Source organism: Danio rerio, chromosome 2, assembly GCF_049306965.1.
Source record: "Danio rerio strain Tuebingen ecotype United States chromosome 2, GRCz12tu, whole genome shotgun sequence".
Lineage (NCBI taxonomy): Eukaryota > Metazoa > Chordata > Actinopteri > Cypriniformes > Danionidae > Danio > Danio rerio.
The window spans coordinates 15,850,923-15,873,512 of NC_133177.1; the positions used below are offsets into that span (position 1 = coordinate 15,850,923).

A 22,590-nucleotide genomic window follows, 5' to 3' on the forward strand; every position below is an offset into this window, starting at 1 on the left:
CGTTATTGTTGATTATTAATATTCATAAAATGAGCTAATTTCATGTTACATATATTGGTGGAGAATGCGGGCAGTTTTCCAAACATTTTCTGTGGAACAAACTTTCCAATTCATTGGATTTATGAAGCGCGCTATAGAGAAAAAAAAAAAAAAAGGACCGCGAGAAGCATTTCCTTTCTTCAAAACTGGGAGGACGAAAAGCCTCTTTCAGCCATTCTGTTCACTAAACACAGCAGAGAGCTGCCCGTGTAGAGTGTAACAATTTAAACTGCAGTTCATATATATTTTAAATCGATTTTGCTGAGGCGCACGTTCCGCAAATCATTTAAATATATTAGTGTGCCTGTCGGAGGAAAATAGAATCATAAGCGTGTCTTAAATGGTACCGAAATCTGATATGGATGTGAATTCCCATATTTCAGTTATGTTCGTCCGGACCAAATCTGTGTACAAACGTGCACCGCCTCGAGAGACGTCTCGCATTTTATGTTTGTTTGTCTAATTGTAATGGTCGAATATTATTATCAATGTTACGGCAACAAGATATAATGACCGCTTGTGCGAATCTTAGTGGTTCGCGCTTTGCCTTCGTGAAGTCAGCCGCATACCAAGTTATGAATGAGAACTCCTCCCATTCATAAATCGGCTCTTCGAGCGCTCATTGACTCCTCGTACACGTAACCCGTGCGCGCGCACGCATGCGTGAATGACGTAGTCACCACCCCAAAGCATAAGATCCACCTTCAGGAGGCAGAGTGTGTGACGCGGCTTACATCACAGGGCAAAACAACTCGCTAGCTTCTAACGACTAGCCTTAAGTAAACTAACCCTTCGCGTCTTAACATTACCAAACTGTTAGCACAAGGCTAACCGGATGCGAAGCGTAACAACTTGCAAGCGGCTAACGCCAGCCAATGCTTAAGCAAACCAACCCTTCACATTTTGTAATATTAACAAACTTTAGCACAAGGCTAACCGAATGTGAAGTGCAATTCGGAAACATCTCCCCCTGTCTCCTCCTGCTCTTCTCACATCAGTTCCGCCCACCATTGTGTCTCAAGTGGTCTGAAATGGTCAAACAGTTTGGAGTTAATTTGTTTTAATTTCGATTAAGCATTTTATTTTCCCTGTTATCATTTTATCCAAACAATAGTTTAGTTACCTAAGTATAGATTATTGGTCTGTTTTTATTTCATTTGGTATTATGAATTATTTTGTTACTTTCAATTTTTTTTATTAATTTTCTGCCTTCTGTCTTTTTCATTTTAATACCGTTGTCCAGTTTATTTTGTTATTACTTGATTTTTAATCAAGTTCCCAATAATCTATTCTAAACTTAGGTCATGTTTAATTTTAATTTTGTTGGTTTAGCTATTTGGGGAATAGCCTTTAATTTCTCTATTATTATCATTAATAGGCATAATTTTTTCTTCCCTTTTGATTTTTTTTTTTACTCCATCTTTTCCTCATGCCTTATTTATTCCCTCACCTCTTAGGTTATAGGGAAAGCATTACTATATAAGGGCAAATATTAGTCTGAAGCTAAATTCAGAAGCTATTAATCTATAGATCCCACATCTGATAAAAACATGTTGGGCTAACCCATTAATGTTTGTAGATGCCCCTGAATACTAAGGCACTCTTTCTACTTTTTCTAAGCCGTCCTGTACTGCTTTTACCTATAGGGGATTATTATGATTATTCTTTTAGATTCTTTTATGCCGATTTAATTTTCCTTTAGCCTCCCTCCATCACAGGGTGATAACCTTCTCTATCCATCAGATACTACAGCATACTAAGATGCCTACTCCAACTGGCTCGCCCAGAATAGTAGATCCATAGTACTGCCCGTATCCGGACCCGAGTCCTCTGTGCTTGTGTGGTTAAGCGTACAGGTTATTCAGGTTGCAGATCAAAAGATTGGGTTCATCTGTCTGACATAACTGACCCCTGCTGAAGGATGCGTTAGATACCTTGGCGTTTTGTCTCTCCGGCTTGTGTGGATCACAGTGGCATCAGCAATCGTACTCCAAGAAGCACCGTCCGTGTCAACTGGCATACGATCAATCTTGGTTAATTACCCTGTCATGGTTCCACACACGTGCCCGCCTGAGTGAGATTGGCCACCTCATTCTACAGGCCTAGTGCGGCACCTGAATCATCAGGCAAAACACAATTTTGAATCATGCCAGGCGGTCAGTGACTTTCTTGAGTGCTACGTATTGTGCTAAAAGCCTACGCTGTGTGAGTTCACAACCGAGTTACATTATAGGCAAGTGATCTGATAGCGACTGCAGTAGGAGTTGGGGAAAGTCTAGCCAGATAGCACGCTCTTGCGACCTTCATCTGATTGCCTTTCACTCACCACCAAGTGTAAATAGCAAGTAAAACCTAGTCTAAACCTAGCCCACTACAGGACTATAAAACGAACATTTTAGACATGCCCATAGGTTTTGCTATTCTCTCTCTCTCTCTCTATCTCTCTCTCCCTCGTTTCTCATCCTTGTCTGTCTTTCAGTTTTATTTTTATTCATATTTACTGATATCCATATTAGTATTTTCTTTCATTTTTCTTTCCCTGTACACTCGTTCATCCGAGCGAGGTGCCTTTTTGTCTAACTTATCGTTAGTATTATTCATTTTTGTTTTTTTTTTGGGTTACTGTTATTTTTATTTACTTAATTATTTTTATTTACTTTGACCTGCTCAGAGACCACGCTATTGAGAACCACCAGGGTGATTTAAATAATTGATTGATAATTTGCACAGCCTGGCGCATGACTAAAAGCCTTGAGGCCAGTACGTAGATATCAACTGTTATCTAGCCACCCAAATTCGACATCCGAATTGTCCGGCCCCCAGTGGATCCTTAGAAGGACCAACGTCTAGCCGGCACATACCCCCTAGCTGACAACCCTGTCAGACTAATAATATAGCACAATGCTAACATCCACGCGATTTGGCCATGTGGGTCTCTCTCTCTCTCCCTTGTGATCTCTGTCTCACCCAACAGACCAGCATGTCAAGTGCGCCCAGCCCGCTGCTCACTGGGACTAACTGGAGGCCTGGTTAAGTGCTTAACCCACAACCTCCTGCCCAACGACGCCATGGAGCTGCAGCGGCCAAGCAGAGAACAGCTGGACGTCTGCATTAATCCGCTGAGGGCGAACGACCTAGCCCGGAGCCATGACAGCCAAGCCCAGACTCAACTCTCCAGGGCCCTGACACACCTCACCCTTGCACCGGCCAGACCTATAGGAAAGGGTCTCAACCAGCTGGAGCATCGAGCCCAGGACGCCTGCAAGACGACGAGGGAAAAGGACGCCCAACTTCTGGAGCAAATGGACAGACTACACGCGGCCCGATGGAGCTACAAGCGGACAACGCACACAAGGAGCGACGAGAGGAGAAAGCCAAAGATGAACTGAGTGTAAAGCTACAAGCTGAAACACTATTGTAAAGAGCAGAACTAAAGACAGTGAAGCTCGGGTCAAAGCCTCTAAAGTCAACGGCTGAGGGCCCGAGCAAAATTCCAACACGGAACCCAACAAAGAGACTTAAGCATGAACCTACCAGAGTTCACCCAGAACTGTCACATTTCTACAACCCATGTGACTATCCGAAAGGTGAAGTGCCGCACTCAGCCCAAAGACAAAGACTGGATAGACCAGCAGAGGGGGGTGAATCCAACTCATACCGCCCCGCCAGCCAGCATTCCAGCAACGCCCATCAGCAACACAGGGCCAGGACTCCCTCCAAAGGGGTCCCCCACGACAGACACCATCTGTCAGCCAAAGACTTTGAACCAGCTGGCCAGGGAAATGCCAACTTTCACCCCAAACCTTGCTGAAGGCGACGACACGCACTCCTAATTTTAAGACATTGACTTTTACACTTTTACACAGAGGCCAAGTGCCACTCTCTGTGACAAACTGTATCTGCTATTAATTACTTCGAGCCGTGAGGCAAGAAGTTTCCTGAATCAACAGCGCCGTGCCATCAAAGCAGATTACGAGCCGATGCAAGAGCTCTTACTAGAGTGTTTTACCAGACCCCGTGTCAGAGTAAGGACTGATTGTCGCCATGGGTCTCAGAACAGCCAAGAGACCTCACAAGCATACTGCAGTCGACTACACCAACCCTACTTCGAGACAGGAAATAAGCCACGGATGGAGGAGGAGTTCACCTTCCAGATCCTCTCTCTCTCAAAAGCCTGCTTTCTGTGGTGAGTCCGCAAACGGGCAATCCCCTGCCCCCACGCCCTGACCACCCAACAGCGGCAGAGTTTAGCTCATAAAATCTGTTCAAAACAAAGATTGCTTTGAAAGACTATCAAACACCTACGAGCTACCCTGTCTCAGAATCTCATCCGGAGCTGACTTTAAAAGGCACGTTACTGTTTCCCAGCCGCAAGACTTCCAAACAGTGAGTTAAAGCCTTTCTCCGCCAGCAGAGGACAGCACCGCCAGGAAGGCGCATGTCCCAACACCAGACAGGATGCTCAGAGACACACTGGGACAAGCCACTTACCACAAGCAGCCCAAAAGGAGCCTAACAGCAACCAAGGAATGAACAACCTGCAGTAGCTAGGAGCTCAAGCAACCAGCATCCAGCTAGTTACACGCCAGAGAAAGCCAAAGGTGAAAACCTGACACCACAACGACACAGTGGCGTCATGAGCAGCAGAACTGCAAAAAGCTTGAAGGGGCCCTACAGGAAGTCAAGCCAGATTCCTTATGACTAGAGGGGGGTCCAAAACCATTTACCCCCCTGAACACCTGCTTTCTGCTCCATCCCCGCAGAGTACTGCGAGTCCAACACAAGCTAAAGACTGTGTATCTAACTGCAGCATCACGCTTCCCCCAAGAAGCAGCCAGTGCCACCATGCTTGCAACCACAGGCACCAGAAAACACTGGTCTGGTTGTCTGTTTACCTCCTGAGCCACAGCCCACCAACCAGCCACACCTGCGTACAAACAACTGCTCAGGCCCCTGCACTTCAACTCTTGGGGAACCTGACCAAAATGGTGTGGCAACAACGCGCTACTTGGCTGTGACCGTGGAGATGAAAGAAAGATGAAAAACGCGCGTCAGCACGGGAGCAGACCTCACAATAATGTCATCTCTCCTGTTTGAGTAACTCAAAGCAAGAGCTCAGAGACTAAAACGAACACTTAAATGCCAACCAGGCAGGCTGATGGTGCAAATCCTACAGCAAAACTGAGGTTCAACTCACATACATTGCTCCCATTCAAGTAACTACTGTCCCCATGACTGCAGTGCACCCCGTGTACCCGTCGCCAATGGGCACATACCTGCTGCTGAATGGTAAAAAAAAAAAAAAAAAAATCTGCTGCATATGTGGGAACCTCTTTCGAACTTTGAACCCCTTTAAAATCTGGGCCCAAGTGCGAGAACTCTCTCACAGCCGTCAGGTCAACCCCAACAGACTGTCAGGTCACCGAGGTCGCGGGAAACTGCTGGAACCCGCGAGAACCCAAATTCAACAACATAGACGGGGTCAAGGTCGCTACTCTGCAGCCTTCAAACCAGCTAGCAACCCCAACGCTTGCTGCCCCAGGCCTCAAAGGGCTTAATGTTGAATAACCGGACTGTGAATGACACTGTACTTGCACTGTGAGCAGACAACCCAGCAGCCATCAGCCTCGCACGGTGCGACAATTCGCCTGAACACACCCCCAGACCTGTGTTCAACTAACAAGCATACACACTACTGTCCAAATGCTGAACTCTCACACATGACAACTGCCAACAGCATTTGCACATTGAACTTGAATCGGAACGGCGGATGGTTGACCCATCCCGTCCTAACTCTCACGGCCCCGCCGCCCGAGGTTTACATCAGAGCTAATAGCCTGATACAACTTCAGACATATATATAGACACCTTTAACGACCGGTGATAGGCACCCACACTTCTCTCAGCCAACAACGATGGCTGTCACCCTCAAGAAGCCCCACTCAGGCCAGACCATGCCAGAGGCCTGCTCTGTCATCCTCAAACAAGACTCTGTGGTGCCAGCCTATACAAACAGGTGCTCTATATGGCTCTCCATACGAAAGGCCGAACTCTAAACCATACATTGGGTTTTCTTCCAACCAACAACAGAAGGCATAAAACTGGGCCTCAACCTGGAAGCCATACCCTAAATTGAACTGTCCTCATAAACAGTATGTGTCTTGTGTAATAGCTGCATGGCAACTGACATAAAAATCCCCAAAGACTACCTACTGGGACGATTGGTCAGCTACGAGTTCAGAGACTTTGAACTCTAGGGCCAATTAGTGGCCTCACCCTACATGCAACGACACCAGAGGGGAGATTAGAAAACACAGACTATACTGTTCCATTCAAGCTCCTCACACTCACGTCTGTCTTACCAGTAAACAAATAACAGGTAGGCAGAAGTGAGCTCACTGAGGACTAACTTCTTGCCGTGTGCCCAGCCACTTGTCACCCCATCACTAACACGGATGAAGACAGGGCACTTTCCTCAACAGAACAGACATGCTGAGGCCACGCAGGATGATGTCAACCGACAAACGTCAGCACATCCTGTATGACTACAACGGTGCCCTCACTAAAGACTCTTTAGACTGCAAGTCCGACTGACCTTCACATGGAAATATCCAACTCCATGCTGGAAAAAGGACATCGGGCTATGCAACAAAACCTGATCGGCACCCATCTGGCCTGTCCTCAAGCCCAGGGTCAAAGGGTGCCCGACCATAGAAAGCTAGATCAGCAAATGCCATCGTCACGAAGCCCAATAACACCACTGGAACAGGAAGTGCCCAGAATTCAAGGACCAACCATCTCCTCAACGCTTGATGTGGTCCCCGACTTCTGGACGATACCTGTACATCCAAATGATCAGCATAAGCTAGCTTTCACCTTGAACAACAGACACTAAACGATCATGAGGTGCCCCGTCGGCTAGGCCAACTCACCAGCCGAAAGCAACACCCTCCTGAACAAAGCATATCCCGATGCTTATGTTAGAGGCAACCTCATCTAGTGACTGTGGCTAGCGCAAAGACTACCGCCTAGCAAGGTCTCCGAACTGAGCGGCTCCCTAAGTGGGTGCAACTATTCCAGACACGTCATTAAGAACTGTTCAAAGATTTCTCGACCTGTGACCACACTGTCAAAAAGGGCCGTCCTTCTGTTTGACGGAAGGGCAACAGCTGGCCACGACTGAATTGAGACAACGTCTGGGCATATGCAAGTAAGACACTCCTTGCGCCAGAAGGCAAATACTAAGACGGTGGGTGCCATTTCAACAACTATTCTCCAACTTCTTTGGAGCACAGAAGCCATCATAGACACCTGCCACCAACCTGTCATGTTACTGAACAGTCAGCACATCCGGGATGGCATAAAGGCTAACGCCAGTACGGCCATGCGGCCGATGGCCCCCCAGGGCCACTGTATTGACCCGCGTTACACCTTAAGCCACAAACCCACGCTGGACAACAGCCTAGCTGTTTACCAAGACTGTACAACTGACAGACTATTGGCAATACCGTAGAGCATGGACCCCAGCCACCTCTGCCCACCTGGCATTCAAGTACTCCAAGTACTGGGATGAGAATGCGTGCCAAGGTATGCCCACAACCTGTGTCGATGGATGCTCCCACAACCACCGCAGTATGCAGAAATGGCAGCCACCATTGTAACCCTTCAAAGCACAGCAGCCCATGACATCAGAGTGCACTTAGCTGCAGACTCCAACTTGCTAGACTCTGTTTCACGTTCCACCACCCAGGGTGGAAACAAAAGGCTTCAGAACTGCCCACCACAAGCCCGTGAAACATCAACACTTTTTCTTTTTCCCAAGTAGGCAACCACAACACTGACAACCACATCATGGTCGTCTACAGAAAAAAGATAAGAACAATTCAAACTTTCAGGCACTGACAAGGACCTGAATGACTGGACCGATGCCCTTACCAAGAAGGTGCATCACACGGTGGACCATGGTCACCACCCAACCAAAACCAGAGATCTGGTAGCTGTAACCGGCAGCCAACAACCCTGCCTAACAGAACACAGTTGCCACATCCAATCTCACCAGCCCGACAAATGTCGACAAACGACATTGCGATCACGTAGGCGTCTGACTCCTCATGTCAGACCAGTTTTATTTTTACTTTTACTTTGTCTCTTGTTTTGCTTGTTTTCCGCCACTCACCCCACCTACCACCCGATCCTTCTGTCTGACCTCAGCTTCAACACAGATGTCACTCAACACCTCCTACATCTTAAAAAACAGGTGCGTGTGAATCCTTTTTGGGTTGTCCCTGAAGACCCCACGACACCACAGTTCGTGCTGCATCAGAGCCAGAGGGGGGTAATGCTAATGTACTGACCCTGCACACAGCAAAACATGCCCAGGGCGCTGATTCACCTAGCACCACAGCAACAGAGAAACCATCCTCTCATGATCAGACACCCAGATGGATCGGGCGGGATACTTCCATGGGCTCACAAGGAGCAACAATTTTTTTTTTGTGTGTGTGTTTTTCTCTCCTTCGCTTTCTCTTCCCCTTGAACTCATATGCCAGTACACCAAATGGGTAGAGTGTCTCTCAGCACCGACGACACAGCCCAGACCATGGCATATCTTCTGATGATGTAAACAACTTGGACAGAGGCACCCACCCTGCACTACCAACATCACACAGGAAGGGCAAAGACTCCTGGTTGTATACGCTCAGCTGCATAGCAGCCAACCCTCAAACCTACGTATCACAACCAGAGTAACAAACACTGGGCCACAAGCCAGGAAAAGGGGAAGAGACCCTGCAACCGGTGTCACAGTGGAATGCCCAGCCAAGCACAGTCTTCACAGACACCACCTACTCTCTCCCCTGTTCCCTCTCTCTCTCTCTCTCTCTCTCTCTCTCTCTCTCTTCCTTTCCTACACAGGATACAGCCACGATCCTGTACCTCAGTCTCACCAGAAGACCACTGCAACCTCACAACTATACTCCTCTATCACTCATCTCTGGAAAACTGCAGAACAACTACCACTCCGTGCTTCCCGACAACAGGGAAGCACACATTAACAAGGGCCTCGCCATTCAATAAGATGCAAGCACCAGTGAACAAGTGCACCGCCGTACTCCCACGAGCCTTTCAGCAGAAAGATGGGAAAGGAAAGGAACGCCAAGGAGCTGCACCCACGTTGATTGAAATGAAACTCCGTCCAGCTGACTCAGGAACGGACATCGAGGGGCCCTCACTTCCTGCCCAACCAACAAGTTAAGTGAGATCCCAACCAACCGGGTTTTCTCCGAACCACGTTGTTTGGGAAGAGGGGGACTGTAACATATTGTAACCTGCATTCTGGAGATAAACATTCCATTTAAAGGGTCACGAAACACCAAAACACATTTTTTGAGCTGTTGACAGTCGTATATGTGTCCCACACTGCTAAAAACACTATTAGGACACCTATATTTCACTAAAAAGTGTAAATTGGTTGTTTTTGCGTTATTTCAAGCAAATTCGTACTTCCTGTTTGAAACGAATTTTTGAAGCTGCGTCACGGTCATGACATAATAGTGTGTATTCCAGCGTGCAGACTGGGCGTCTGTGCCAGAGTGTGTCTTATTACGTCTTACAGTGCGTTGCATTAATGCATGAGTAAGGCTTGGGTCAAACCAATCAGCGCACTCTATTGTGCAACTTCATTAATATTCATTACTATCACCGTGTTTTCAGGACAGAGACGCCACGTTGTGTTGGCAAAACAAGCGTGAAGTGTTGCTTTTATAGTTTGCTGCAGTTAAGTTTCGTTTTCATTTTCTCTCTGTGAGAGCTCAGACTCACGTGTGGATTACAGTGTACGCGACGCGCGACAACAATTACGTGTCTAAGGAGGATTATTGTTTACCTGAGAGCTGTTCTCATCTGCAAATGCTGGGATCTGGAATCGTTTGTAGTATTCTCTTCATAAAGACGCGGCTCTATTTGCTGGTGATTGTCCTGTCTCTACAGATTTGGTAAGTGAGCGACCAGTGCTCTTTGTTTATTCAGTTTGTTCGTATCTAACAAACTATTGCACAGAGTGTAAACACGTTAGCACCACAACCAAACTTTAACCTCGTGTAGGGTTTTTACCGCATTTAGTGACCGGAATAACACGCGCGGCTTTCTGACACTACCTGTCGTGTGCATCTAAGTTTCTGGGAAATGCGGAGGGTTTTTTTCTCTCATTCGCCGTGCGGTATAAAACATTGCATGAAAAATACACGCTTACAGCAGCTCCTCGAATCAAATATCTCGTGTGTCGCGAGGGGCATGAATGAATTCCCTGAATGAAAGAGCCAAACTGCAGTTAAAGTCCACCATTTAATAATTTGGCTAATAATTCGACTACAGATGTCCATGTAGGTTAAACACCATCACATTCTCCTGTATGTATGTGTGTGTGTGTGTGTGTGTGTATTTTGACTCTGAAACTCGCGCGTGCCCAAATCGACACTCCCACACCCTCCCACTTTAGTTCCTCCGACACTCCCCCCTAAACAGAGCTGGACACGCCCACTTTTCTGACTTTTTCCAAAGAAGAGGTGTGAAAACACCCTGCTGAAACGAGGGGGTTTCATGGCCCTTTAACATTCCAGAAAACAATCTGGGTGAATCGCCAGGACAATAAAATCACTTGGCGACGAAAAGTCTGGCTTAGTAATCCGTGGTGACATGTTAACAAGTCTGGGAGACTTCACAGAACCACTCTCTGCCTACTTCAAAAGAACATGACAGATAAGATAAGAAAGAAAATGAACTCATCAAATCCAGAACCAGCACAAAACCAATGTGTTATGTTTTGTAAACTTTGTATCTCATTTCTGACTTTTCTTACCTGTGTAACATCTCTTATAACCTGTATGCATGTTCCATTTAGGCCTTTGTAAAGCATAAATATTGTAAGGATATGAAAAATTATGTTGATGTACTTTCAACCCCCCCATGTTTGGAACCGATGGGTTTCTGCTGACATTTTACAACACATGATGCATAGATCGAGACCATAACTCGCATTGCTTTATTCTTTAAAGCCCTGTATTAAATGCCTGTCCGCATGCTTTAGGCGGACGCTCAAATTTGCATACGAGCAGCCCAGAGACAAAGGAAGGTTCGCGCGCAAACTTTCCCCTGAAATCATTGGTTAGAATGCTGTACGGGTTGTCACGTGACCCACAGGTATAAGCACACTTCCCCCCAAACATCTGGGCAGAAAGAGAACGTCCCAAAAAGGAACATCATTGACGGTGGCCCTCGGGCCACACGTGGCTTTCTAAGCCGCATGGACTTTTTCCCGCCACGCTTTCTTTATTTTTCCGGCAAAGTAAATTCAGTTTAAAGTTTGCGATCGTGTTCGTCCGAACTGCATTACAAACTCCACGCATCAAAGGACATCAAGAGTAGTTTCATCACGACGGAAGAGAGACGCATAAGAGAGACCGCCAGACATGAAAAACCAGGTGATTTTAGTTATGCGATTAAGCTATGCCCCTTTTATCAAAAAGGTGTTTTTTATAACCTTGGTGGTCCGTAATGGTGCGTGTGGAACTGAAAGTTTTGTCACTCTTTTATCTGAAATCTATATTTTCTAGCTTTACTATTTCTATTTGCTGTTACACGTTCTATAGACCCGATATTTCACATGGTTTACCTTTGTTTTGTGTTTAATGTATGTTTGTGCGTTTGTTTGTTCGTTACGTCTGACTAGTCAATAAATTCCATTATAATCAAATGAATTGTATTGTTTGCCTTACGAGAAAATGTCACTGAAATACAGATTCCCCTGCCTTGCTATTATAAGTTGTTTAAACTTTTGAATGATTAATCTACTTCACAAGAAGTAGCAATTAAATTCCCTTTTTCTAAATGAATAGATTACCGTGTCCGCTAGGAAGAGCGGCGGCTCTGCTTGTGTTTGTTTGGTCAAATTAACAATAAATTGATCCGGAATATTAATGATTAATAATAATTCGTTATTGTTGATAATTAATATTCATAATCTGGGAATCCGCTCGGTCGCGCGAGCATGATCATTTACAATCATATGTTTGTTTGACCAAACTGACTGAAGCTTAAGCCGGAATATTAATAATTAAGAATAAACCGTTATTGTTGATTATTAATATTCATAAAATGAGCTAATTTCATGTTACAATTGATTATTTCAAACTCGCAAACACAGCCTCATGATCACGTCTGCAACTAGCTGGCAACACGTAAGTCTGTTCATTCACAAACTATGTGTGAAGTGAAAGTCTATCTTTGTGTATTATTGTGTGAACTGTTTAATACATCTGCATAGTTGTCCAAATTAATGTACTGAGTGATTTATAACGGACGCATGCCCATACAGGATCCTAGCAAAGCTCAATGGTGTTTCTGTCATAGACTGTAAAATAAACTTGCATTTGAGTTTCAGGCGGTCTTTGGTGGAGCTGTTTACTGTTCATGTCAGCGATCTCTTAATAATATCCAGCTGCAAACTCAGCCACCATCAGATCGAAGCGTTTCAACAGATTTAGGGTGTTTACTGTATTTTACATTTGTTTGTGTATTTTTGAATAGTAGATATTTAAATGTTAGATACTCAGTCAGTTCAGCTTAAAGCAAAAGCTGCTTCTTTGCAATCTCCCTCTTGACTTGTGGTTTTCTTTGAATCTATGTATGTTTGAAGAAAAAATTATAATATAGACCATATAATCATATATAGATTATATAATAATAATAGCAATTATATATTTGTCAGAAAAAAATTCTTTGAATAAATAGCTTATAAGTAGAGATCAGTATATAAGTAGATCAATTTACTGTAGTATAATGTAATATTTAACCATGTTAAACCACTTTTAAGGGAAAACAGATATTAATGTTATATTAACAGCATTTTGGCTAATATAGAACTAGATCCTCTAAATACTTTTGGATTAATACTTTTTTTTTTTGACTTTACGTATCAAACTTTTACCAGTAGCAACAGATAACTTCTGGCATCATGTCATGAGGCTAATTTTTTTTGTCAGCAGTGTGCTTTTTATATAATGTGTATTATATCTCTGAATGAGTGCAGTTCAGTACCTCCAGTAGGCAGAGATCTGCTCAGAACACAGGTGGAGAGAGTAGTGGACTGACACCAGAGTTCGGTCTCAACCGCGAACACTACCATTAATAGCAATAAAAAAAACATTCATCAATATAATCCTCAATTTACACAATTATTTGCTAAATCAGACGTGTATGTATTATTAAACTTCTGATATAATTCACCGTCAACCACAACTAACAAAGCACCAATTCAACTTTCCAAAGATGATTGATTTACCTTCAGAGTTATGTGCTTCAAATTTGGTCTCAAATGGTGGGCCAAAGAATGCTGTTGAGGTTTCTCTATTACATCAACCAGAAAAAAAAGAACAAAATTAAAACATTTAGGCAGTGAAGTTGTTGTATTGTTATATAATGTAAAATGATGACACACTAACCTGGTTGGGTCCGAACTAGGCCCTGGGGTTGTAGTGGGTGTTGGAGTAGATCGTCTTGGTCTGGCTATCTCTTCACCTGAAAAACACAAAGAAGACTATTCAGTAAAAAGTGATTATTATGATCTATGCGCTAGAGTGATATCGCAATACATAAAATGTCAGTCTTTTACAATAAACACTCACTTGACAGGTTCCGTTTCACTGGGCACTGTGACGAAGGTCACGAAAGAAGAAATAGAAAAAACAAATACATTTAAAAAAAAATGCTAAATTACATTAATATTAACATGATGACACAATGGAAAAGAAAATCTTTTGCTTTAATGTTTACAAATGTACTGTTTTTCTATAGCACATACAAAAAATAGGTTTTCTTTCATTTCTATTCAAAGGTTTAGGTTCAGTAAGATTTTTTATAATGTTTTTGTCTCGTTTGCTTAAGACTAAAATACAGTAAACCAGTGTTATTGTGAAACAATTTACTAACAATTCATTAACTGTTTCCCACTGTAATATATTTAGAAAATTGTGCCAAAGCTGAATTTTCAGCCTCATTACTGCCTTCAGTGTTACTTGACATCATTTTAAAATATTAATTGTTTGTACAAAAAACATTCTTTCTTACAAAATGTCTTTAAATGTAACTTTTGCTTTATTTATTATTGCTGAATAAAATGTTTAAATCCTTCTAAATTAATAATAATAATGAGCAAACTAATAAAAAAACTAACTAATGAATTATTTCTCACTGACCCAAAACCTTTGATAGTCCAGGCAATAGGTGGGCAACATGACTAAAAAAACAAAAAAACAAAAAAGTACATTCCGACTAAATGAACCACAACCAAAAACAGAGATATACTCAGATTTGTGACCACCCATACAAACATTCTACCACTGCAACACATATTGTCATACTGCCCAGCCTTACACCAAATCATGAAAGAGTTGGCACGACGGCATTGTTTTTCAGTAGTTCTTCATTAGCCTCCCTGACACAACTGATGAGTGACAAATGTCTTCAGCTAATGGAAAACAGAGTCCACATGCCAAATTCCAGCTGACATTCACATCCAACATGCTGAAGCTGCAGATGATATCAAGAATCTAATGATTTGTTTAGATTGATCCATGAGCATATAAGTAATCTGTTAGTACAGGCTAGTACAGCAGTAACACAACAACAGAATGAAAGGTTCAGTGAAACACTTTTAACTGGAGTATTTCAGTAAGAACTATACTTACTGGACTTCGCCTCTGAGATCAGCAAAAAAGGAGAAAGAATAGACCTAGTCAGAGAACGGAGCACTATTAACAACAACAACAACAACAAAAATACATTCAGAAGGGGAAAATCTGTCTGTGCTAGATCTTTCATCATCCAGTGCACTCAAAAACAATGTAATTAACAATGCACAAAACATTTGTGACTTTACTTCACTGGAGATCTGAATACCAGAGCGTATGCAAACATCCATATTATTCTGATCTGATGCTTTCATTGAACACACAATATTCAACTAAACTGTACTTGTAAACATCTTGTTCTGCCTGCATACACTATGTTTTAGTTTTACTTTCATAAAGTATTAGTAGACATTAACTTGAATTTATAAAACCAGTTAAAAATCTTCTTTAATGATAAAGAAAAAAGGTCACATACATCTTGGATGGCCTGAGTAAATTAGCGGAAATGTTTTATTTTGGGATGAGCTACCAGTTTAAAGTTAAATAAAAGCTGAAATGCATTATGAATGCATTTCTGTTGATTGTGGTACCAGCAACAGCATGTTCATTGACATGTATAACTTGAATGTAATGTACTGCAAGTTGCTTAGAATAAAAGCATTTGCAAAATGCATGAATGTATATGTACATAGAGTTAATGATTAAATGATGTAAATTAAATAATTTCCATTTAAAAACTAATGTTCTTTCAGTATTTTTATTTAATTATAGCTCTATTTACACACCACAAATACAGTTCTGATTCATAATGATACTAATAAAATTTACTACTATTTAAATACTCTAAATAACAAAAAAAACTAAAACAAAAATTTTAAATGGTACAAGTGTATAATAGTAAAATACAATGACAACTGGAGAATGTAATAATACACTGCAGTTCAGAAGTTTCAAAAGGTGTCAGTAAGATTTAAAAAAGAGTCTTTTTACTTTGTGACAATGCATTTAATGATAAAAAGTGACTTGGAAACATTTATCATGTTACAAAAGATTTGAAAAGCTCAATAAATGTAACAGATTCCACAATGTATCAACAGTTTTCAGTGATGATAATTATAGTGAGTAATATGTATAAGCACCAATTCAGAATGATTTTTCAGAAATTTTGCTAAATTTATTAAAGATTATGTTATTCTAAAGTAATTTTGTTAAAACAGAAAACTGTTGTCAAACTTTACAATAAGGTTCGTTAACTTACTAACATGAATTGAGATTCAACAATTCTTATACCACAACTAATTATTGTAGTTCATGCGCTGCATGGTTACATTACATCTGTTGAAATTTTACCCCACCAGTACAGCACTTTAGAGAGATTCACCATTCACTGTTATGATTCTGAGAGCTCTGGTAAACTAAACTAAGATAAACCCATGCATGTGAATCATGTTGCACAATTCTAACTGTATCTTTAAAGTGTGAATGCATTTGCTTACCGGACTCTTTCTCTGTGTGTGAAAAGAAAAGAGCAGAGGAAATCATCTCAGTAATTGAGTGTGATTTTTGTGTCTGCAGTGATAGGGAAAACTGTGATACTAACCAAAGGAGAAGGAGATATGGCCAGTGTCCCCACTGAGGCCTTCAGCTCATTCATTGCAGAAACTGTGCAGTTTCCACTATTTGCTGTCAATGGCTTGATCTTGATCTTAAATTTCTTCCCATGCTCCTCTTCTCCTTCTGACTCGCTGGAGGAGAAGAATGTCTTGACTTTTGGAGCTGGTGGGTCTTGTTAAGGTTAATTCAAGAATCCCCTTTATTCTCTTTCTCTACTCTGCTCTTTTGATACAGGGCGTATGCTTTCAGCATATTATGAACTAAATGCCTGTTACCCTATACAGTTAAAGTCAAAATTATTGGCCCTCCTGTGATTTTCTTTTTCAGATATTTCCCAAATTATGTTTAACAGCAGGGTTTTTTTAACAGTATTTCCTAATAATAGTTTTTTTCTTCTTTAGTAAGTCTTATTTGTTTTATTTTGTCTGAAATAAAAGCAAAGTCAGTATTAATAACCCCTATTAATAAATCTTTTTGTTCTGCATGTCTACAGAACAAACCATTTTTATACAATGACTTGCCTAATTACCTTAACATGTCTAGTTAACATAATTAACCTAGTTAAGCATTTAAATTGCATTTTAAGTTGAATACTTGTATGTAAATGTTATGTACTGTCATCATGGCAAAGATAAAGAAAATCAGTTAATTAAAAATAGTAATCAATCATGAAGATTCTGCAGCACGTGTTACACTATAATACAAACACTATCAATGGGGCTGTTTTTATCATCCTTTACAAGTACATACAAAGTAGATTTGTGCTCTCCACAACAGAAAAATATGTCTTCTCTACATGTGGACAAAACAAACCAATTGGCTCCAACTAGGCAGCTCAGAATTAGTTCTCTTTTTGGAAAGAATGTAATATTTAATTTTAATTTGTCCTGCCTTCATTTAAATGAGTAATCTTTAAACAGGTTTTTAATTTTTATTTTATTCTGTCATCTAAGGTCTGCTTATGAAGTTTGTGTGGATTTACTTTTAAAAACTTCAAAAGCTTTTTCTACATTGGTTTTGAGACTGTGTTCTAGTGATTTTTAAGGCTGGAATGCCCTGAGGGCTTGAAAGTAAACACCCACAGCTATAATTGCATAACCCTTCTTGGGTGCGTTTTTGAAAAACATTGTTACCCAACTAAGGTCACACTTTCTGTCGTTACAATTACAGTTTTATGATTTAGTGTTTACCAAATCCATTATTCCAACGAACATTAGCAAACTGCACTGCAATCTTGTTTGTACGCACTTGTACAGTTGCAACTACAACTTAAGAGCTGTAGTTCCCCTTCAAGAGGGGTACTTTAATGCTATGTGGAAACTTCTACTATAGGGATTTCGTCAAAATCCAATCATCTGAAGGAGTACAAAAACAAGCCAATGAAATGCCTATGAGTTGGCAGCGTCAGCATGCACAGCTGGCGTCACTTACAATTAACCTTGTATAAAACACTGCACATGCCAAGCTGAAGCACCCATTTCGCTTTCAGATCCTTTGACAAACCTTCTGAGAGAGTCATATGAGGGTTTCTACGACTGTTACGACAGAGAGAGAGTACAAAAAAGTGGTCTGCTTCTCCCAGTCCAGAGTGTGCAATACGTAGTGGCAGATGGTCTAGCTGGGTTTCTCCCCTGCCTGATGTTCTTTGGGTCCGGTCCTCCAGAGCAGTTCGTATTGTTGCAAATTTCCTAAAGAGCAACAGAGTTGTTCAGTGCGTCTTTTTCAAGGCAACGCTCTGACCGTTAGTTTCTGGATGTGTTGGTTTCCTGTCCTTGGATGATAGGCACGAGCACTGCGTTTCATGTCTGGGGGTCCAGCATGTTGATACGGAGCTCGCAGGCAGTGCATACCATCACTGCAGTGGCATGTTTGTTGCGAGGTTAAGATCACAGCTCACTCTTGCATAAGGGCCAACAACCCCAGTTGTCCCTTGCTCCGCGGTTGGCACTCGGGCAGATTTGAGAGTCACTGTGGGAGTAAATTCAGCTCCCTCAGGCTCGGGGACCTCTAGCTCCTCCACACGCTTCATCCAAGCTTCGAATGAGAGAAGCCCTCTGTCCTCAGATGGTCATCCACTCACTTAATGACACCGAGGATCAGAAGTCCATCGCTGCGTCCATCGGAGGAAGGGCTGTCATTGTCTGATGAAGATTCAAACCCGCTCCCTCCCTCCGGGGCAGCTAGCTCGGCATCAGATCTAGAAGCAGACATGATAACCGTGCGTTCCCGGGCTGCTTTGATCGTGGGCCTGGAGATGGTTTATGCCCAAGCCCACGGATGGACTGACTAGATGGGTGTATTGTGGAGGATGTAAAAAAGGCAAGACCTTCTAAGCCTCCCATCCCCTTCTTCCCGGAAGTGCACAGCAGGCTCATGCAGTCTTGGAGGGCACCTTTCTCTGCCCGATCTGTGTGTACCTCCGCCCTCACCGGCCTTGATGGCGAAGCAGCCAGGGGGTAGCAGGCAATTCCCCAAATTGAGTGTGCCATTGCAGGTCCGCGTGGTGCCTCTTCCTGGTGGGTTTAACCTTGTCTCCTGTTAAAAGCGTGCAGGTTATCTGCCTCTCTCTCGGAGCCAGAGCATACATAGCCCCGGGCCAGGCTGCTTCCACCCAGCACGCTATGGCCACCTACCAACGCTACCAAACAAAGACGCTGGCCCAGCTGCACGAGAGTGGTCACAACCCAGGCTTGTTACAAGAGTACAGTTTTAACTGGAATTTGTGGATTGTAACTACCTATTGTGGTAATTGATAAACGTTTGCCAACGTAGACCTGAGCCCATGTGGTGATACCACTTATAGGTGAATGACGATTCTGGATGCTGTGCCGCCTGAACAGTTGTTCAGCTCAGACTTGCGGCCTTGTCTTTTACGCACTGAAAATTCTCCAGATACCTTGAATCTTTTAATTATATTATGCACTGTTGAAGATATAATATCCAAATGTCTTTCTTTGAGTAACATTGCTTTAAGACATTTAAATAATTTTCTCACATATTTTTTGGCAAACTGGCGATCCCCTGCCAATGTTTACTCCTAAAGGACTAGACGTTTCTTGAATGCTGCTTTTGTAGCAAATCATAATTACAATTACCTGTTAACATCACCTGTTTCAAATCACATCATTTCCCCAATTTACCTGATTACTAGCCCTAAATTACCCTTATCACTAATTGTTTTGGAATCTGTTACTGGTCTGACTGACATAAAATTATGTATGTTATCATCTACAATGAAATACAAGTCAAAATAAATTTGGAAATCACTACTTTCTTTTTTATTTGTGTTTTCCATTCAGTCCCAACCTTTTCCGATTTGGGGTTGCAATATAATTGTCTACCTGAAATAATGCGCTCCACCGATAATAGTTTTCAAAGTTTATAGCTATAGCTATAATTGCGGTTTAACTTAGCAAAGACGCATTAGTAATGAAATAGTCTGGCTCTTTACCAACTGTATATCAAAAGCTCAAGAAAAAATATGCTTTCTCAGTTCATGACACCTTAAACTTTACAGTGCTTTTTATATTCATGAAGAGCTTCAGCCTACAGACTACATAAAAGGTAATATCTGAAAAAGTATCATAGAGGCACAACAACTAATTAAAGCAACAAAATAGTACAGATTAATTTGTCAGTAAAAATTGAAAGGATATTTCCCCCTTGTTCTCCAGGTTTAACACTGTACCCCTCATCATCCACATCAGGAGAGTTCTGTTATGGTATAAGAAAACTGATGAGGCATTACATCCAAAAGAACTATAAAGACAGTATGAAAATCAGCAGATAGAAATTAACTTACATATCGATCCCAGTCAATCTCACCATAGAAGCCATTAGGAGCCCCATTAGTTTTTTTCTGGGAATAAAACATGCGAGATAAAGCACTGTTACCGTGATCACACAATAAAATTAGAGATGCACAATATATTGGCGGTCATATCGTTGTGGGACGATAAATGCTATTTTTAAATGTTATCGTTCTGATGTCAAAATTAGGCTGACATCTTTAAGCCAATGGGTTACATAATTGTAAAGATCTGCCTGCCTCATGTATGCATGGGCGAAACTCGTGCATACTTGTCCAGTGCATAATAAGAGCTTTTCTTAAATTGTTTCATTCAAAAACGTCAAAAAAGTTTTGTTTGGTTTAAATCGCCTCAGGAAAAACATTACATGTGTAAACATAATAGCGGCAATGCACAAGTGCTAAACAACTTGAGTTGTTTGTAATCTAATATGATTATTTGTTCTGTAAAACTTTAGAATAACTATCCGTTACAACTAATTAATAGATCATTAATAAACTGTTAATTAAGGAGTTATAAATGACTTGTTAAATAATATTGTTAATTATTTATAAATATCAGTTTTTAACTAGTTAATGGTCCATTAATGAACTATTAGTTAATGAGTTATAAATTACTTGTTAAATTAAATTTGTTAAGTATTTATAACTGTGCTTTATAGATAGGCAAAAGATAACTTGCAATCTGTTAGTTAACAAGTTATAATGACATGTTAACTGTATTTTAATGATTTATAACTATACCTAATAAATTAGTAATAGATCATAAACAAGATGTTGGTAAAATACCCACTAAAGACATGTTAAGTATCAGTTAAAAGTTTATATATGTTATTGGGACAATATTCTAAAGTTGCAACTATTATTCATTTATTAACTGTTAGTAAATGAGGAATAGTTGCAACTTTAGAATAACGTCCCAATAACATACTTAAGCTAATGACTGACACTTAACTAATTTATTAACTCACACTCAACAGATCACTTGTTTAGAGTGTGTTAACTATCTACTAATACCAGTGAAACTGTAGAACAGCAAATGGATGGAACAAGTTCAAGCCACAGAAATTTGAAGGTGATATTAAAAATATAAAATGTTTGTACCTTAACCTTGTTCCACTCGTAGGCTTATTTGTGTGCTGTATTTTACCAAAGAAACTCCACAGATGCAATGTTGAACATTGTGTTTAATGTATAGAAACACACATACACATGGCAGAACAACAGTATACAACAGAATACAAACCCATGAAGTTTGAGCACTTTTTGTGCTAAACATGAAAACAAAATAAATAAATAAATATTTTATTAGAAAAGGTCTACAAAGTTTTGATGGTGTTAGTAGATGGTTAAAAAACTATGAACAACTGATCTGTAAAGTGTGAGTTAATATATTAAGTGTTAGTTATTAGCTTATGTATGTTATTGGGACGTTTTTCTAAAGTTGCAACTATTTCTCAATTACTAACAGTTATTAAATGAAGAATAGCTACAACTAGAATAACGTCCCAATAACATATATAAACTATTAACTGAAACTTAACACATCTTTAGTAAGTAATTTACTAACAGCTTGTTCATGATCTAATACTAATCTATTAGGGATAGTTATAAATCATTAAAATACAGTTAACAAGTCATTTATAACTCGTTAACAACAGTTTGTAAGTTGTCTTTTGGCTATCTATAAGGTACAGTTATAAAAAATTAACAAACCATTAACTTTTATTTAACAAGTCATTTATAACTCATTAACTAACAGTTTATTAATGGAGTATTAACTAGTTATAACTGATAGTTATTCTAAAGTGTTACCATTTATATTTATCAGCTATAGTATATCGGCAATCAGCCTCAAAAAATTTCAAGTTATCGGTTATCGATATCTGCCAAAAAATCAATATCAGTGCATATCTAGATAAAATAAAACCCTATGAAGGTAATTCAGTAGCAAACCTTGAGAGCTTGCAAATCTAAATGTGAGAACTTGTGATAATAATATGTGTATGTGTAGGCTACACTCACAGCTCTGACGTGAAAAGCTAAATCTCTCTATATCTCACACAGACAATAATCAAAATAAGTGTGTTTTGAATTCGAAGTTGCAGATTAATAGTTACATATTTGTAAAATGTCATTCACAAATACAAAATGACAGACACAAATGTTTTCTTTTGTATGAATATTTTATTATTTTTACTTTGTTTTTTAACTATTTTATAAAGATTTTTGTTGAATATCCTCATTGTACTGAAATGTATATACCAAGAGCAGTAAGGATTATATAACTACCTTAAAGTATATAATTATCCTTCCTTCCTCTATTTAATTAAAATAAATACATAAAAAGCAACAAACAACAGTATTATAAATAATCAATTAGCAACTTGAGACCGACCTTCAATTAATGTGACAAGGTAACATTTATGACTCTATTACGAAAAA

General features: G+C 40.7%; 1 protein-coding gene across 5 annotated transcripts in view; it reads right to left on the minus strand.

Annotated features, from left to right (window-relative positions):
* Positions 1-22,590, minus strand: part of sgip1b (SH3GL interacting endocytic adaptor 1b) — a 150,828-nt gene that overhangs the window by 98,332 nt on the left and 29,906 nt on the right. For 3 of the 5 annotated variants that reach the window (XR_012391076.1, XM_009298216.5, XM_017351456.4), the window contains exons 4-12: positions 20,140-20,196; positions 19,994-20,051; positions 16,324-16,502; positions 16,220-16,231; positions 14,781-14,792; positions 13,719-13,743; positions 13,536-13,611; positions 13,376-13,440; positions 13,132-13,212 (exon numbers count right to left, since the gene is read on the minus strand). Coding sequence is in view for 4 of the 5 variants with exons in the window: in XM_009298216.5 (XP_009296491.1) it covers positions 13,132-13,212; positions 13,376-13,440; positions 13,536-13,611; positions 13,719-13,743; positions 14,781-14,792; positions 16,220-16,231; positions 16,324-16,502; positions 19,994-20,051; positions 20,140-20,196 (565 nt within the window). In the remaining variant the exon portion in view is untranslated. The remainder of the gene's footprint in view (positions 1-13,131; positions 13,213-13,375; positions 13,441-13,535; positions 13,612-13,718; positions 13,744-14,780; positions 14,793-16,219; positions 16,232-16,323; positions 16,503-19,993; positions 20,052-20,139; positions 20,197-22,590) is intronic. The other 2 variants (XM_017351458.4, XM_073924050.1) reach the window with 2 other exon arrangements.